This window comes from Sinocyclocheilus anshuiensis, unplaced genomic scaffold (assembly GCF_001515605.1).
Source record: "Sinocyclocheilus anshuiensis isolate Anshui unplaced genomic scaffold, SAMN03320099.WGS_v1.1 scaffold1049, whole genome shotgun sequence".
In the NCBI taxonomy this organism is placed as follows: domain Eukaryota; kingdom Metazoa; phylum Chordata; class Actinopteri; order Cypriniformes; family Cyprinidae; genus Sinocyclocheilus; species Sinocyclocheilus anshuiensis.
In genome coordinates, this window is record NW_015557197.1 from 210,844 (window position 1) to 229,834 (window position 18,991).

The window sequence follows — 18,991 nt, forward strand, 5'->3', positions numbered from 1 at the left end:
AAAAAAAGTAACTTGCGTTACTTATTTGAAAAAGTAACTCCGATATTCTCTTGTAAATGAAAAAGTAATGCGTTACTTTACTAGTTACTTGAAAAAGTAATCTGATTACGTAACTCGCGTTACTTGTAATGCTTTACCCCAACACTGTTCATTCTACACTTTTGCCATAAATCACAACCTCAATAAGAAATCCTCAGTTATGACCACAAGGTGGCAGTGAGTGATCAGGTATATTGAAGACAACAATCCAGAACTTACACTAGTATCAGTCTGTCAGTTAATTGCATTGTAAAGAGTCGGGAAAATATCTAAGATACGTTCTAACATTCATTTTAATAAATGTATACTTCATATAAATATTTTTGAAATTAGATTTAATGCAGGATTGCTTTCTTTGATGTTTGGGATATTTGAGTATTTTTTAAATACATTGAAAAGTGTTCACGTTGTAAGTTTGGACACTGTTTATCACCCTTAAATTGTCTTAAATCAGGGAATTTCTGACGAAAGTTATGAACCCTTGTGATTTATTATCCTATATATGTCTTTTTTGAAGGGGTTCTCCAGCCATTAAACTTAGGAAGAGGATGTTTACATGAAGACTTAACCTTTTTTGTGATCATGTGAGAAAGTTCCCTTAACTTTTTTTCAGGGAAATCCAGTTTCACTGTACAAATATGAGCTCATGCTGTATATACTTGGTTTCATTTCTTTCTTCATTAGAATGCGGCAGCAGAGGATGTGCATAACTAAAGATGCTATCATGTCAGAAACAAAAAAAACAGCAAAATAGCCTTTGTGGGTATGATATGTGTTCGTTCAGACACCATCCACATGTCATGCAGCATGACAGTGTTTGTTTTCCCCCTTAAAAAGCCTTAAGCTCTATTTAAGCTTTTGTCAACCTTGTACAAAAGAAACCTAAGTCAAAAAAGATGAACCTAAACAATTTAATCTACTTATAATAAGCACATGACCAGATAGATAGACAGACAGATAGATAGATAGATAGATAGATAGATAGATAGATAGATAGATAGATAGATAGATAGATAGAACGACAGACAGACAGACACAGAGAAAATAAATTAATTGATATAAATTAATATAATTGTAATCATTACAAGAAAGTACTAGTGTAGTGATTTTCATTTTATTTATTTATTTTGTTCCACAGTATTTACTTTGTTCTCCAGTGTTGTAGGCTACTATGGTACATGTTCAAATTCAAAAACATGGTAAAATATTCACTGACTTTTTCTAAACTAGTTTCACGTTTTCCACATTCCTACATGCTCGGGGTCACGACCGTCACTGGGATGGGCGATCCGACCATGGAGCACAAAGTTATTTTGCCGGATTTTTGTGCGACAGGTACATTTTTCTCCTTAGTAATCACCCCAGCAACAACAAACAGCGCCGCGCCGGCCAATAAGCTTGTGCAGCCGCCTCTGTCCTCACTTCCTCCGGCTGCGCTGGGTTTGGCTTGGCACCATCAGCCAGCACGCAGCCATCTTGGACCGAGCTCTATCTGGACTGCCGAACCCCACGCTTCTGGATGGGAGGAACTGAATCAACCTGGAGTGATTTAGAGCAGATTGTCTGGAGCCAAGGGACGAAACTGCGCATTCAGAAAGCTTACATCAAGACCCAGAACCGGTTTTATGCGGACGCCCCCTCCCCTTTTCCTTGTCTGAACGCTGTGTGCAGTTTCTGAGGGGCCTGAGAACTGTTTGTGATTGAGTTTACAATAGGCACTTCTGGCAAAGTTTTTAAAAGTAATCCAGCGCAGCATATTGGTTATGACCTGTTGGTTGCCAGATCTTTGTGGAGAGTTGCTCCTTTGTGTCAGCGGTGACCTGTTGTGCCGTTATGTCTCTGGATAAACTGCTGCATTAATCTGGATCTTTTATTTGTGCTGGAATTTGCTGTTGATGTTGATCGAATCCATGATCTTCATCGGCTGGTGTCCGGCAGCTGTCCACCCTGTGAACTGAAGCTTGCTGTGATCAGACTGGGACTGCAGAAAGCACTTTGGAGATAAAGACACATTAAAATGTCAACTCGAACACCACTGCCTACTGTCAATGAGAGAGATACAGAAAACGTGAGTATGAATCCCGTTGAGGTTCTCTGGAATGTCTTTGCATGTCACAGCCTTCATCAGGCTCAAATTCATATGCACTTTTAAACTTTAGGGCGGGCGTATTCACGCTACATATGTTGATGATGACACTATTAGCAGAGCTGTGAATGTGTTTCCCACAGTTGTGGCATTCTGTGAAGTTAGGGTCTCATGTTTTTACATCGTTTCATAGGTAGGTAGTGTGCTCTGCTGCCGGTGTGACATACTTTTAAAAAGAATAAACATCAGGGCGCATGACGGCGTGACTCTCACGCGCAGCTTCACTCCGCAAAAGAACCGTCAAGTCACCCTCATGCGACTTCCTGTAACAATATTTCCGATACAGAGTAACAATATTTCCGCTGGAGTGATGCAGTGTAGCGGTATTTCTGCTGATATCATATTATTTCAGCTACAGTGGTACATTGGTGCCGTGTAACAAATGTTTCCTATAGTGTGAAACATTGTTTTTGTTCGGGTGTAACATTTTTTTAGTAGAGTGTAACAATATTTCCACTACATTTTTTCTGATTAACAATATTTCCACTATAATGATATTTAACCATATTTCCAATACAGCAACAGTGTTTCCACTATACTAGTACAATGTAACATTTTCTGCTACAGAATGATGCAGTTTAGTATTTCTGCTAGAGTGACAGGCTGTGATTGCCACAACACTGATACTTTTTAACAATATTACTGCTACAGAGGTATAGTGTTACAATGTTTCTTATAGTGTGAAACATTATTTCTATCATCATTTATCACAAAGATGCAGTGTAACAGTATTTCAGCTACATTGTAACAGTATCCATGCCATATAGTATTCCATTGCAATTTTGCAGAGTTACAATATTTCAAATATAACGATATTTAACCATATTTCCAATACATCATAACAGTATTTCCAGTACACTGATTTAATGTAACATTTTTTTCCTGCTACAAATTACGTGATACAGTGTAGACGTATTTCTGCTAGTGATAATGTTACACTGTATTTCCACTACAATGATACTTTGTAACAATATTTTTGCAACAGATATACAGTGTAACAATGTTTCCTATAGTGTGCAAAATATTTTTTTCCCTTAAATGTATTTTTTTTCTCAACAGTGATTAAGTGTAACAATATATTGGTTACAGTGTAACGTTATCTCCACTATATTTTTTACTGAGTAACAGTATTTCCGTTATGAAAATATTTAACAATATTTCCAATATACTGTATCAGGGTTTCCACTGCACTGACACAATGCAACATTATTGTGCTACAGATTACAAAATGATACAATGTATCATTATTTCTGCTAGTCATAATGTTACATTGTATTTTTTTTACTACAGTGATACTTTGAAACAATATTTTCTCTCCAGAGGTACAGTGTAACAATGTTTCCTATAGTGTGAAACACTGTTGTGTTCCACTCAGTATGTCATGTACACCAGTGGAATCTGGCATCTTTTCAAAGTTTAGAGACAATTCTTATACTTCAAGGTTTAAATTTGTGTAAGGAAAGTGCAGGTGATGTAGCTGGTCACCTTTTAAGTTTTTGTTTTAGCTGTAGCCTGTAACATATTTTTGCAGTTCACATAGATAGTTGTAGTATCCGTAAAGGACAAATATTCCATGTGAGCAATTGATAATTTAATAGGAGGTCATAAAAACTGCATGCATGACAAAAATACAAGAATTTAAAAAAACGTTTCTTTAAATAGTTTTAGATTAAATAACACTGTGTGACACTATAGTTGACAGTAACATTTTGCAGTGATGTGCAGTGTATAAATTGCATCCATAATAATAATAAAAAACTGAAAACAGAATTTCGAATGCTCCACTCGTTTAAAATGCACTTTGAGTTACAGTGTCTATAAAAAGTGCTGTATAAATGAAGTTTATCGTGCTGGAGCTCTTGCGCGTCATTGGTTAGAAAAGGGACACACAGATAAGTGAGGAGACCTTACCTGCCTGATTATGCAGTCTCACCACTGGTGAGTCCTTGAGTGACGACTATTCCCTTCTTTGCTACCCAGAGAGAGTTAGAGAGAGAGAGAAAGAGAGAGAGAGAAAACTCAAATCCTCTGCACCCGTCGGAGATCTAACGACAAGTGTTGGAAATGTTTTCATGCTCCTCTGAGCATCGGTTTGTGCCAAGCAATCAATGAGCTGTCAGCATCACAAAAACGGACCGACCGTCAGTTTCGACGCCATTCAGATCGCCAATGCTAGAATGAAGGGCTCCCACTCTGTCAAGAGGCACCGCATAACTATAGTAAGTGCTAATTACTCATTGTAATTAGGCTGATTACATTTAGGATAGAGGGAATAGGCTGTTTGTAATGAGCCTTTTGTAATGTGCAAAGCCATTCAGAGTCAGAGAGGAAGCAGATTTGTTGACACGGGAAGGTTTTAATGTATAATGCAATTGAATCCGGTCCAGGCTGTGAGATTTTAGAGCATATTTGGCAAATGATTAATCAGAACCGCAGTGAATATTGTGATTAGCCCCTTAAAAGGTGTAAACCCCGATTGATTTTGTTGTAACACTGGCTGCATCAGATATTGACTGCGGGTTGAGACATTTAAAGTGAAACTATGTTGAGATCTTATAGGCAACAATAATGTTTTTATAGGCGGCTTGCATGTTGTGATAGAGAAATATTACTCTGTACTCTCTAGAATGTCCTAGATGTGAGCGTTTGTCCTAGAGGGAGAATTTAGGACACAGTCTTTTTAAGGATCTCTCGTAGTCCTAAATAATGATTTTGCTCTGCAAACTTCAGTTAACATACTTTCAGGCTTCTCGCTTGATTTTCTTTTTTAATGCAGTCATTATTTAAGATGCAAGTGTTCAATCTCTTATAATTAAAAAGAAAACATTGCACTGATTCAACACCTGCTTTTCTACAAATCACACCAGACTTTTTAAACCCCCGTGTTTAGATGGTAAATGTATCGTTATTTCATCTAATCAAGTTAACCAGTTCCTATTTACTGTGATGTTATTCATAGAATGAGTCTGCCGTTTGTAGTTACAAACAGTATCTACCATATTACTCATTTTAGGGTTCAGTATTAGCCAGGGAACAAAGCTCAGATGAATCACATAAATTACAGGGTGGCAGAATGCTCTCACAATACCATTAAAAATGTTCTTTGTGGAGCTTCTTAGCATGTTAGTGCATGGCTTTTACATGTCACACTGGTTGGTTTAAAATATCTCTGTGGTGCATCTTTTTCTGTTACTTTTACTGAATGTGACTTGCCATTTGCAGCCCATTTCACTTATGTTACATATTTTTGAGTGAAGAAATATATAGGACGGAACTTAATTGAATACATTGGGATTAGATTAGACTCACATTTGTGAGTCTGATCATGAAGCCAAGCAGTTTTTAATTTGGAATACCATGCACAGGTTAATAGTTCAAATTAAGACCAGAAGCATGTATTAAGAAGGTAATTGGCTCTCTTTAGTAGGTTGTGTTTATGGTTGTGGCTTGATGATTGGTAATGGAAACTAGTATTTTGTTCCACATATTGGGAACTGTTTTGTGAGCATTTCCTGTAATTGCTCTTGACTTCATTCTCTTATTCCTCATTATTAGCATCCTTAGAACTTGGGTAACTGAATAACTAACAGCTTAATGAGTCCCATACTGTTATGATGGTCGTTGTATAATCATCATTATACATGACGCATCTGGTTTTAAGGTACCTACTTTAAAACCAGATGCGTCTATCGCATTACCGCCATAGACGGTGTTGATACCGGTGTTAAGCCACAACACTGGTTACGTTACTTGCCCACCGCAACACCGACCCCCACCGTCGTTTTGATTTTTTGTAGTAATAAAAATCATTTAGTTCAGTAAAAGAACAGACACTACAATTAAGGCCTATTTCCGGTTTTGTATACCTATTTAATCTTTATGTAAGTTATTTGTTATTTTATATTAGGCATAGCCTGCCCTTTAGCATGGTGTATTTTTATTTGTTTTGTTAATAAAAGTTATATGTTTTATATATAGGCTAAAGTGAGTTTGACGTTGTATTTTGTTGTTGCATTCAAGCAGTTGACGCCGAACTGCCGCTAATCGATAGTTCGATAGTAAAATGCGCACTGTGCTTTTAAGCTATTTAAAAGCGAAGGAAAGCGAGGAAAATAGGGGAAATTCAAATGAACTAAAATCGAACAATTGCTTTACGCCGAATTGCCACCATTTGAAAGTGAAAGTAAAATGCGCACGCCGTTTTTACAAGCTATTTAAAAGCGAAGGAAAGCGAGAAAAAGAGGGAACGCCCCTGTCCCCGCCCCCACGGTGATACCGGTATTACCGGTGTTGTCACACGTCGATTAACCGGTGGGAAAATTTCCTCACCGTCACAACCCTAGTTTGGGGGTAATGAGTAATGGCTTCTGAAAATTCAGCTTTGCATCATAAAAATAAATTACATTTTAAAATAAATTCAAACAGAAAACTGTTATTTTAAATGGTAAGCTTTTCAAAATATTACAGTCTTTTACTGTTTTTTTTTTTTCAAAATTCTTTCAAAAACAAAAAAACCTTACTGACCTCAAACTTTTGAACAGTAGTGTATAGTCGAGTACAAATGTCTGAGACCACATTACAAATTTAGTATTAAAAAGTTTATTCAAAACTGTAAATAAACAAAGTTTTAGTGTTTCAAAAATGTAACACAAATCTGTATTATTATGTAAAATTAATAAAAAGATTCTGCAATATTTATAGGTCATGAATCAAATAAATGTGCGCCAGTGACCATGCAGTCTTTTGTGCAGATGGTACAAAATGAAGCTCAAGATGCTCTTTGGAACATCTTGGCACCTGCCTTTCCTTTCCTTTCATATTTGGTAATACAACTAAATGGGTATTGATTTAAAAAAAAGCTGATCTTTCAATAGAGTTATTGATGTCATGTGATTCATTGCTGAATGGTGCTGATGCTCTCATCATTGTCTCGGCGCTGCTTTATGACATTGAAGGCTTTTATGAGCTTCTGCTATCTATTTTGGACCCTAAACCTTGTTCTGTATTTTTCAATTATTCCTTTATTTTTTAGAGCAAAATAGATCAATTAATAATTTCTATGACTAATGGCCATGCCATAGTTGAACTAAAACCTGTGGAGTTTGAAAATGAAGTAATCTTGAGCTAGATCTTCTAGTACTATCCAATTTTGTAACACTTAAGGTCTTTTCATGACTGGAATAGCATGACTCACAGTGATGCAGGCAACATCTTGTCGATCTGTCTCCTCTCAGGTATTGTTTCAGTCTCCATCCACGTCATACATCATTTCCTGGATCCCTTATTGAGAGATCTTGTTCATTTTTCTTTATCCCGGCAGCATGCATGCTGTAGCCTGTTCATCTACATTGGATATTATTATTAAGATGTCTGGTGGAGTTCTTGGGCTAATTTAAGTCCCTCTGTTCCAGATGGACCGGCATGCTGCTTGAAAACGTATCATAGATGAGTCCTCACTGTGCGAGCCGGTGGTGTCATCTCTGCCTTTTGTTTGCTCCGTGATGCTGACATGTTTAATAGTTTTCTACAACCATGGCCACTAATTATCATCGCTCATCGATTACAGTTATTGATTCAGTGAGGTAGCTGGGTGTTTTTGTCTTTTGAGTAATGATGTTTGAGATGTTAACATCATAATTCGTGGAGCTGAACTCACTATTTTACATTTTTATAACTTTTTAATAAATAGTTCACCCAAAAATATGCTGAAATTTTACTCACTCTCAAGCCATCCAAGATGTAGATGAGTTTGGTACTTCATCTGAGCAGATTTCGAGAGATTTAGCATTACATCACTTGATCACCAGTGGATCCTCTGCAGTGAATGGGTGCCGTCAGAATGAGAGTCCAAACAGCTGATAAAAACACAATAATCCACAAGTAATCCACGCAACGTCTTGTGAAGTGAAAAACTGTGTGTTTGTAAGAAGGAAATCCATCAATACATTTTCAACTCCAAACCATTGCTTCCCGCTAAAATATGAGTACTATTTCTATAATGCTGCTTTCTCCAGTGAGAATCTGAAGCAGGAGAGAAATATGCACAGATCAAGCACCATTTACAAGCTAAAATAGTCCAAAAATGTTGTGGATTCTCATGTAAGCGGACAACATGACAGCAGCTTTGTTTCACAAGTTATTAATTGATGGACTGGAGTGGTGTGGATGACTTGTGGATTATTTTGATGTTTTTATCAGGGGGCCTTCATAGTTTGGGCCCTCATTCTGACGGCACCCATTCACTGGAGAGGATCCATTGATAAGCAAGTGATGAGTGAGCACTTTAAATTCTTAACTTATTTTTCACATAAAAACGTATATAACGCTGGTGTCCATTTCTATAAAGTACCAAATATTAGTTATTCTTGACTGGCAGGAAGATACTTTGTCTTCAAAATCAGCAAAAACATAAATTTTGTAAAAGTACCCTTCTCTATTTCTAAAAGGATGCAGCTCCAGTATTTTTCAGTGAAAGAGGAAGTCAAAGCAGAAATTCAGGAAATCGTCTGACATTTTGTCCAGATTACTTTATTTACATGTCTCCCTTCCTATGAGGGGAAACTTTAGAGGCACTATACTGTAGCACACACAGATCGGTTCATAGATATATATCCTTGATGGGAGGAAATGGAGATATTTCCCACGGTGAAGCTCCTCTTTGAGGTTGTCGGGTTCAAATATCTTCATGGAAACAGTATTTGACATTCCCTATGTTTTCATTTGCCTGGCACTAAACGGCTGTCGGACTACCACAACGAATGCAGTATACAGAGATCTCCAAAATTAGTACAATTTTAGATAAAACTTTTTAAGACATGTTCTGGCAATTTTATATAACTGAAAGGCTGTTGCATTCACACAAAATAATATGGAAGTTTGGGATTAGTAATGATGTTGAAAGCCTCTTATGCTCACCAAGGTTGCATTTATCTGATCAAAAATACAGCAAAAAACTATTGTATTGTTCTATTGTAATATGCTTATTCCTGTAATGCAAAGCTGAATTTTCAGCGTCATTACTCCAGTCTCAGTGTCACATGAAAGTAGAGGTCTGCATTCCCGCGGCTCTCCGCGGGTAAATATACGGCCCTCAGACAGAACAGGCAGGTTGTTGATGAGTGACAGAGCAGAATAAGGATGGAGCAAAGTGTGGATGCGCTGTCCCTGAAGGACGTTCAACTCGGTTTTGTTTATATTTTGCTTAACCTATCATTTTAAATGACAGATGTCATATTTATTTATTTTTCTCTGCGACTTTCCTACTGTGTTAACAGAAAAATGTCAAACGAATTTCGTATTTTGACAAGACGAATAAAAATAGCTAATAGGCTATTTTTGTACAACCTACATTTTTATTTTTTTTTCTCTTTGTGACACTTTTTCCTATTGTGTTGTAAATGTTAAACGAATTGTATCCTGACAAGACAAATAAAAATAAGAAATAAAATTTTTGTACAACATTTTTATTTTCCCTGGCACTTTTTTCCTACGGTGTTGCATAAAATATTAAACGAATTTTGTGTCTTAAGATAATTCATATAAATTCAAGTCAAAGTCAATAAATTCAAGACTCTTGACAAGACGAATAAAATAACATAGCCTACAATTTTGTGCAGACTACACTTTTATTTGTCAGCCTATCTCTCTTTCTTTCAGTAGCGGAAATTTAAATGTGAGATTCTGGAAACGAGATCTAAATTTAGCAGGAACGGTCGGGTCGGGAATAAAATTATTCTAAGTGGACAGCGGGTGAACTAAGAGTGAATATATAGCAGGAGCGGGTGGGTGCGGAAGCGGGACTAAAAAAATTGTCCCGCGCAGACCTCTACATGAAAGTGTCAGAAGTCAGGTTCAAGATTTTATTTATTATTAACAATGTTGAAAAAAGTTGTGCTGCCCAATATTTATGTGGAAACTGAAATATTTTGTAAAATAATAAATTATCAATATAATGCATGCTCGAGAGTAAAATAACTCGGAAAAAAAAACATACAGACCTCAAACTTTTGAAAAGTATTATACTTGTCTTTACTAATCTTCTTTTTTCATCTGTCTCCAGCACACATCACACACGGATGGGCGGAATGAAGTGGCGTCCCGTCCAGGGCGGTCAGGGGCCCGCTGCCGGAACTCCATCGCCTCCTGTGCTGATGAGCAGCCACATATCGGCAACTACCGGCTCCTCAAAACCATCGGCAAGGGCAACTTTGCCAAGGTCAAATTGGCACGACACATTCTCACAGGACGAGAGGTGAGCTTCATGAAGATCTCAATCGAGATCCCTAATATATATTAGGGCTTGTATAGAGTAGTTGAGTGATCGACTACTTCAACCTCTAGTCGACGCTGTCGGAAACAATTGACTACTCGAGCATGCATTAACCATACAGGTGCATCTCAATAAATTAGAATGTCGTAGAAAAGTTCATTTATTTCAGTAATTCAACTCAAATTGTGAAACTCGTGTATTAAATAAATTCAGTGCACACAGACTGAAGTAGTTTAAGTCTTTGGATCTCAACAAATTAGAATACTTCATGCGCGCTCACCAATCAAACAGCCGCATTGCCGTCTCTGCGCATCTCAGTCTCTCAAAAACCAAACCAGTAGTAGGCTAATAATCAACTTAGATACAGATACATTTTCTACTAGGTCTACATGTTTGCATCTTTATCTTTTGCTGGTTTGCGTGGTACACGCACATTTGTTTAGTGAAGTTCAAAAAGTGTTGCATGTAAAATTAAAATATGTAATGTAATAGTTAGGGGTGTGCCCGAAGCGAATACCTTATTCGGAATGGCACGGATAATGGCTTCAAAAACGAATAACGGACACGGAATAATTCTGCCTGAATATTCGGCTGAGGCTGGCACAGTCTGGTGTTTGCTAGATAACAGTTGAGCCAGGGGATCAGCGCAATATTATACACAGACCTCTAAAGTCACGCAATAAAGTGTGAAGTGAATGAATATAAACTTTATGAATGAAAAGAGCGCAAATCAAACACCGCATTGCTGTTGTCTCTCCATGCATCTCTCAGAAATCAGAGCTTGGCAAGAGTAACATCACCTATAATAATACATCATACACGTTCTGTTATTTGTATATATTTAAAAGGCAATGATTTAAACCTTAGGCTACGATATGATACGAATGAATGGAATAAGCACAGCGCGCTCACCAATCAAACAGCCGCATTGCCGTCTCTGCACGTCTCTCGCTAATAATCAACTTAGATGCAGATACATTTTCTACTAGGCCTACATGTTTGCATCTTTATCTTGTGTGGCACACGCACATTTGTTTAGTGAAGTTCAAAAAAAGACTCGCCTAAAGAGTTCTGCATAATGAAAATGTGCGCATTGAATTAATTCAGTCGTGTTCAAATGATCACTAAACATTTGTCATGACATCTCTCTGCTTGTATGATAAATTTATTTGTAGAAATTAATAATTATTTTAGTTTAACACGGCATATTTGTTCAGTGATAAAAAAAAAGATAGTCATAACGGTCTTATCAAGTAACTGTACGACGTTCCACCTGGTTTTATCCGAATGCAGATACGAATAATTTTGTGATTGTTACAGATACAAATACTGGCTGTTACATGAAAATTAAAATATAATATAATTAACATAATAATAAAGTTTTGACAGTTTACATATGTAATTGTTGCATTAGGCTATGAATTAATAAGCATTTATTGATAAGAACTATTTTATGTCTTTTCATTTACAGTAGCATTAACCACGAGTAGTCGAGTAACTCGAGTATTTTTTAAATAAGAAATCGACTAGCAGAAATCAGTAGTTGTGCAACCCCTAATATATATATCTATTGCATTTTGTTTACAATTTTCTGCCCAAAATCTGATTATTGTGATGCAAGTTTATCTCTGAAATACAGTAATTAAAGTTTTTTTTTCTTTTTGTTTACATAAAAATAATGTCATTATGCAAAAAAAGAAAGTAAACTGGGCTTTAAAAGGTCTTTAAAATATCTTTAAAATAGAAATATTATAAATAAATAGTGTCTCTTTTTTCTTTTGATTTGGGGGTGAAATACGATCTAGACTTGTTCCTGAATGCTTAATGAGATTCACCATGATGTTGAGTTGAGCTGCAGAGATAAAATCGTATTATTGATGCTCTTTTACTGGCTACTCTCAGACTTCATTGAACAAGGCTGTGAAATTTATTTTTTCTTCTTCTCTTTTTCCTTCAGGTGGCCATAAAAATAATTGATAAGACACAACTTAATCCTACCAGCCTTCAAAAGGTAAACATTTCAGGATTACTGCTGAGCTATAAAAATCCGGTCCCCCTCGTTCTCAGTCTCCCTATCCTTTTCTCTTTTACTGGTTTAAGGACAAGAGTGTGCGAGAATGGAATCCCCTTTTGTCCTTCCAGAGCGAATTAAACATTAACCACATATGTAGATAGCAGCATTACTGTATTTCTTTGCAAGAGATGGTTGCCTTTGGACCGCTTGTTTTATTGCCTATTTTTTAAATCCCCGTTGTTATCTTTTTGATTTGACATTAGTTGACACATTCGTTTTCATCAGCACAAGATGCAAACCAAAAATCAAAGGGACTTCTGTTCAGAGTGGTGCATGATGGGAGAGCAGTAGCTGATGGAGGAACCCTCAGTGGACTTGGATTTCAGAGGCAGCTAATAATAGCAGGAGCCGAGAAATCAGAATGAGAGGCTCGAATAATAATTACACATGTGCAGAGTGGAAAGCAGAGCGCTTAGAAGGGACTCTTTGCTTAGCTTGGGTCTTCTGGAGTTTGTCATTTCTGATGTCATATTTCGTGCCCAAAAAAAATTGTGACCGGCCTCTGTGCATTTTTTTTCATCTGAGTGGACCATATAGATCGCATTGTCACATTGAGGCCAATGTGAGGTGTTGATGTTCTCTTCCACTGGCTGCCCTTTTCCCTATAATTAGCTGGCACTTGTTTTTCCAGGCCATTGATTTAGGCCGTTTTCCATTTGCGAGCCGATTGACAGCCCATGGCTTAGGTTGTGTCTCTGGAGAGAAGGTGGTGATCGGTTTGGGGCATAAGGGGAAAGTCTGAATGTGACTGAGCCCCAGTGCAGCCCACTGCGACTCCCAGTATGTATTTCCAATTAAGATGTCATGTCCTCAATAACCTGAGGTTGATTAATGAAGGTCTGTTGGTTAGTATTGAAAATCATCTGTCATTGTTTGGTTTGCTTTACATTGAGTTTTTAATTGAAGGCATGAAAGGAGTAACTCATTTGCAAAATTTCCTTTAAAGTAATGGTGGAAAAGAAAATTTAGACAATATGGGTTAGCAAATGAATTGTTAGATGTCTTTTTAAAGTGGCTGAATATTATGGCTAATACAGATGTATATGTATCTCTCTATCTGTCTATCTGTCTATACTGTATATTAAATAATGACAAATGTATTTTAAAAGTGTGGAAATTAAATTAACATTCAGACAAGTTTTACTCCAAAATCATTAAAAAGATTATCAAATGAACACAAAAGGTGGGAACGTCTGTTACTTTTTTTTTTTTCCTGGTTGATATGACAGCCTACTACTAATTTTAAATATGGCTGGGTATTTAATAATATACACTACTGTTCAATTTTTTATTTTTTTAAGAAATTAGTACCTTCATTCAGAAAGGACACACTGAATTGCTCAAAAGTGACAGTAAAGCCATTTATAATGTTATAAAATATTTCCTTTTTAAATAAATGCTGTTCTTTTGAAATCTATTCATCGAACAATGCTGAAAATAGTATCACAGTTTTCATAAAAATATGACACAGCAAAACTGTTTTCAACATTGATAATAAGAAATGTTTCTTGATCACCAAATCAGTATATTAGTATGATTTCTGAAGAATCATGTGACACTGAAGACTGGAGTAATGATGCTGAAAATTGTTTTATTTTTCAGCTTGTTGATGTTTATACAAACTCAAAGACTCATCTCCTGAGCCACTGCACAAAGGAACAAAATGTAACCAACACAATAAATCAGTGCAAAATAGTTTTAATAAAGCTCAAATAGTCTTCAGTTTACACATCTGTTAGGCTACATTTACACTAGTTAGTGTTCGTGTTAAAACGCATAGCTCAGACAGAATCATGATTTCTATTTATTTTCCACTGATTTACTGATGAGCATTAGCAGCTTCCAGCGCTGTCTGTCTGTGTTCTCTCTTCCATGATCGCTGCTCTGACTGAGTCAGAGGTAATAACATATTTAATTTCAGCAACAATACATGGCCAAAACACACATTAGACGGCAATCGGAAGTTATTACAAAGACTCGATGGTGGTTTAAAGTGAGTTTTGAGTAAAAGCGGAATATAAATCTTATTTATTGTCTTATGTAGAATGATGCTACAGTTTGCATGAATGGTCACATAACACGCGCTTTCGGTTGTGTAACGTTAGTATGAACGGACATCTGCATATGATCGGAACCTCTCCATTGGAAATGAATGAGCGGTCTGTCGCTTGTCGTTTGTCGGAGATAGTGGAAAGCCAGTTTGAAACGCAGTGGAAATGCCAGTATGACGAGGATCGTTTTCATTTTAAAACATAAACGCGCCAGTGTAAATGTAGCCTTACATCTATGGGGGCTGGGACGCATTCACACTACGGCCTCACGTGTGCGCCACATCTCTGAGTGTAACCAGTGTTAACTAGTAGGTGTGTTCGACTTGACGTGGACCGACTGTGCAGACCGATCGGTGTATTACAGTACCACGAGAGCTAAAGAGAGCAGACTGCTCCGTGCGCTTTCCCATTCTGTGAATGTATGTGAATGTATGAAGACCAGAGATTAAGAGGTCTGTAAGGAATCTCTGAAAGTCTGTTCTTTGTCTCCTAGGTGGGGGGGAAAGTCAATCCACAGAGCTCGTGATTGTGGTTACTATCACATGATGGTCATGCTGTCATCTCTTTGACCATTTAATCTTGATTACTTGCCCTAAAATTGACAATCTCCTTCCTGAGTTGTTATGATCAGTGGGTTCCTTTTGTGTTAATGTTGAAAGCTGTTCTGTGAAAGAGTTGGTTAGGCTTGCTTCAGACTGGCTAGTGCTAGGATCTGATTTATGAACATCCTGTTGTCTTGGGCCTCTGTGGAATTCGGCTCCTCATGTTTCAACCATGTTTTGACCAAATCTTAGATTGTCTGATTCGGTCTGATATCCTACACCCCACACAAATAAAGAGGTTAATGTCATATTAATACTATATAGATTAGGTTGTCATTTACTTGCCCTCATAAACCTGTATGACTTTATTTTTTCTGAGGAATACAAAAGAAGATATATTAGAAAAAAATGCCTGTCTGTACAATGAAACCAATGGGGTCCAATGTTGTTTTGGATTTCAGAGTTCCTCGAATTGTTTTCTTTTGTGTTCCACAGAAGACAAAGTCCGTCATACAGGTTTGGAACAACATGAGGGTATGAATGTGATGACAGAAGAACTTTCGTTTTTGGATGTACTGTACCTTTAATTATGTTTCTGGTTGTTTTCAGGAGTTTTTAGCTGTTAATTTGAGACCGTATCAAATCACAATTAGAGTCTTGTGGTTTTTAGTTCGCATTTGTTTGCTTTCAAGTCATCTGTATGCTACTGTACTTCTAAATATTGACAAAATTACCTTTTATATGCAAATAAGATGTATAGTCTTTCTTTTCTGGGACAACTGACCAAAAATATTGATGATGCACCTTGGTAGCGTATTCATATCTAGCATCTTATTCCACACCATTATTATTATTAATAGTAGTAGTAGTAGTAATATAAATGGCTATTTATTTATTTATTTATTTATTTGGAGGGGGATATATATACACATTTTCTAGCATTTATCTAGCAACTAATACCATACTATAATTATTATTATTATTAATATTATTATGATTGTTGTTGTTATAAATTAATGTATTTATTTACTTTTTTGGAGTGGGAGGTATACACATTTTCTCGCATTTATCTAGCAACTAATTAGGGATGTAACGGTATGAAAATTTCTTATCACGATTATAGTGACCAAAATGATCACGGTTATCAGTATTATCACGGTATTGTTACAATGTGCTGGAAATGTTCAAAAAGTACTGACACACAAATAATTTCACCAAGTTTTACATTTAAAATCAACAAACAACAAATAAAATGAGTTTTTGTTTGCATTCCTCATTTGTTCAAATCGTGGTAATCGAATACGGTTATAGTGATAATTAAAATCGAAACGGTAATACTAACCGTGGGGTGTTTTATCACGATTTATCATCAAACCGGTAATCGTTACATCCCTACAACTAATACAACACTATTATTATTATCTCGCATCAGATTCAAGGTACTGATGCTTGCCTACGAGACAACCACTGGTGCTGCATCAATATACCTAAACTCGCTAGTTCAGACCTACGCGCCCTCCAGAAGCTTGCGTTCTGCATATGAACGACGCCTCGTGGTGCCATCCCAAAGAGGCACAAAATCACTCTCACTGACCTTTTCCTGGACTGTTCCCACAACTGACTTTTCACACATCAATGCTGTCCTTTAACTAAGTGAGGACACCTGCCCCTTTTAGTTACCACTATATTAGTCATGGAGACTTCATTTACCTCTTTTTAATATTTGACATTCATTTTTATATAAAAGCACTTTTCTGAAACTTAAAAAAAACACCTTCCTATGTGCACTGTGCTAGACTAACTGAGACATGTCACAGCACTTGTATATTGTTGCTCTCTCGTTGGTCTGATTGCTTCTACTTTGTCACTTTGGATAAAAGCGTCTGTTAAATGACTAAATGTAAATGTATTATCGTTTGTAGTTTTGGTGTTATAAAATTATTTATGTATTCGTTCATTTTTTCATCTATTTATTTATTTGGGGGGGATGTATACACATTTTCTAGCATTTATCTAGCAACTAATACCACAAAATTATATATATATATATATATATATATATATACACATGATATTTAAAAAAAACGGACTTATCTGTTTTTGCAAATAAACTTCATATATATATATATATATATATATATATATATATATACAAACACACACACAAATATATATATAAAATTTTGAATAAAAAAAAATCATGTGCCATGCACTTTTGTGTTCATGCTTCTTACTCATTTCATGTTCATGGTTCTCCGTTTATGTTTGCTGCAAGCAACTCCTTTGTGGTTTATCACTCAGCAAATAACACTCTGAGATCACATATTGACACTTACAGTGCAATTTAAAGACATGCAGTGATACTAGACATAGAGAAAATCACTACGCTTAATACTGAGTCAGTTCTTACACGTCTTGGAGCCGCTGGCACACAGCTCTTTGCCGTTAACCTTAATATTCAAATACAGCATCCAGCCACACACCTCAGGCCCTCTCACAGACAATGACCACTTCTCTGCTTCCCAGAGCTTTTTCTTCTTCGTCTCCCACTGATGCTGTTTTTATTTGCATTGGTGCACCCTCTTACGCAACCGCTGAGAGTAGGAAGACAGCCTCTGGTGCTGGTTCCATCTCCTTGTTAAAATTAACCTCTTTTTATGTATGAATATCAGCGATCGACAACCCTGCGATGGAGTCAAGGTTGAGAGCGCGGAAGCTGAAAGAATCGCGTGAACGTCATAGCTGCGTGTTTTCAGATCATGCGTGTGGGTGTTCGTGGGTGTTGATGTAAGAGTTCCGTTCTGTGATCCCAGATGATTTTTTTTCCTGCTACTGGTATCCTAGAAACTCTCATACAGCATTACTTTCTCACAGCTAGTGAATGAGGAACATCTGAGATCAGGGATGTGAATGAAAATGGGATGAGTGACCATTTCTCCTCTGAGAGAAGGTTAAATCCTAAGTTCATTCTTGATCATATCACTTTGATTTGGCCTAAAGCAACATCGCCCAACACCTGCTCAAATACGCCTTTCAAGTGTGGTGCACAGATGGTTCGGCCTCTCCTTTGTGTGTGGTCATGAGGAAAGGACAAGTGCTTTAGGGATGTTTTATAAAGTATCATTTAGAGCCCTATAAAATGAGTTTTATTTTTCCAAAATTCCATTTAATTTTTTCTGCATTTTGTTTTAATGGTTAAATTAAATCTTGGCAATCAAAAAATCTAATAAATTAAAACCATGAAACTTATACAGTTTAAAGGGGCCATATGATGTTGCTAAAAAGAACATTATTTTGTGTATTTGGTGTAATGAAATGTGTTTATGCGGTTTAAGGTTCAAAAAACATTATTTTCCACATACTGTACATTATTGTTTCTCCTCTATGCCCCGCCTTTCTGAAACGCGTCGATTTTTACAAAGCTCATCGGTCTGAAAAGCGAGGTGTGCTGTGATTGGCCAGCTATCCAGTGCGTTGTGATTGGCTGAATACCTCAAGCGTGTGACGGAAATGTTACGCCCCTCACCATATTGTGATGCATTGTCCCGGCACAACGAGACAAAAACATTAAAAGCCATTATAAACGTCCATAAAATGCTCTGGACACATCGGAATATTTGGGTAGAACTTAGTGCTGGGCGGTATGACCAAAAATTTTTCACAATTATACCGGTTTCACGGTACATGACGGTATTTTTTTTTCATGCATGACCAGGTGTTAACCATATTTCCTACTGATTGAGAGAGGAAATAATATATAATATGCAGTATATTGACTTAGAATGCCCTATTTTACTGTCATGATGAGTGAATATTGTCAAAAAATACCACACTAAATAGTGACTAAACACGACCCCTTTTAATACATGT

At 36.7% G+C, this 18,991-nt stretch overlaps 1 protein-coding gene across 7 annotated transcripts in view; it reads left to right on the top strand.

The window, feature by feature from the left end:
- The first annotated feature begins 1,292 nt into the window (after window positions 1-1,292).
- The window catches only part of LOC107678848 (MAP/microtubule affinity-regulating kinase 3), a 68,132-nt gene continuing 50,433 nt past the window's right edge, over window positions 1,293-18,991 (top strand). For 4 of the 7 annotated variants that reach the window (XR_001632976.1, XM_016474267.1, XM_016474268.1 and 1 more), the window contains exons 1-3: window positions 4,258-4,404; window positions 10,245-10,436; window positions 12,412-12,465. Coding sequence is in view for 6 of the 7 variants with exons in the window: in XM_016474267.1 (XP_016329753.1) it covers window positions 4,294-4,404; window positions 10,245-10,436; window positions 12,412-12,465 (357 nt within the window). In the remaining variant the exon portion in view is untranslated. Of the gene's footprint in view, window positions 2,108-4,257; window positions 4,405-10,244; window positions 10,437-12,411; window positions 12,466-18,991 lie in introns of those variants that run through there. The other 3 variants (XM_016474269.1, XM_016474272.1, XM_016474271.1) reach the window with 2 other exon arrangements.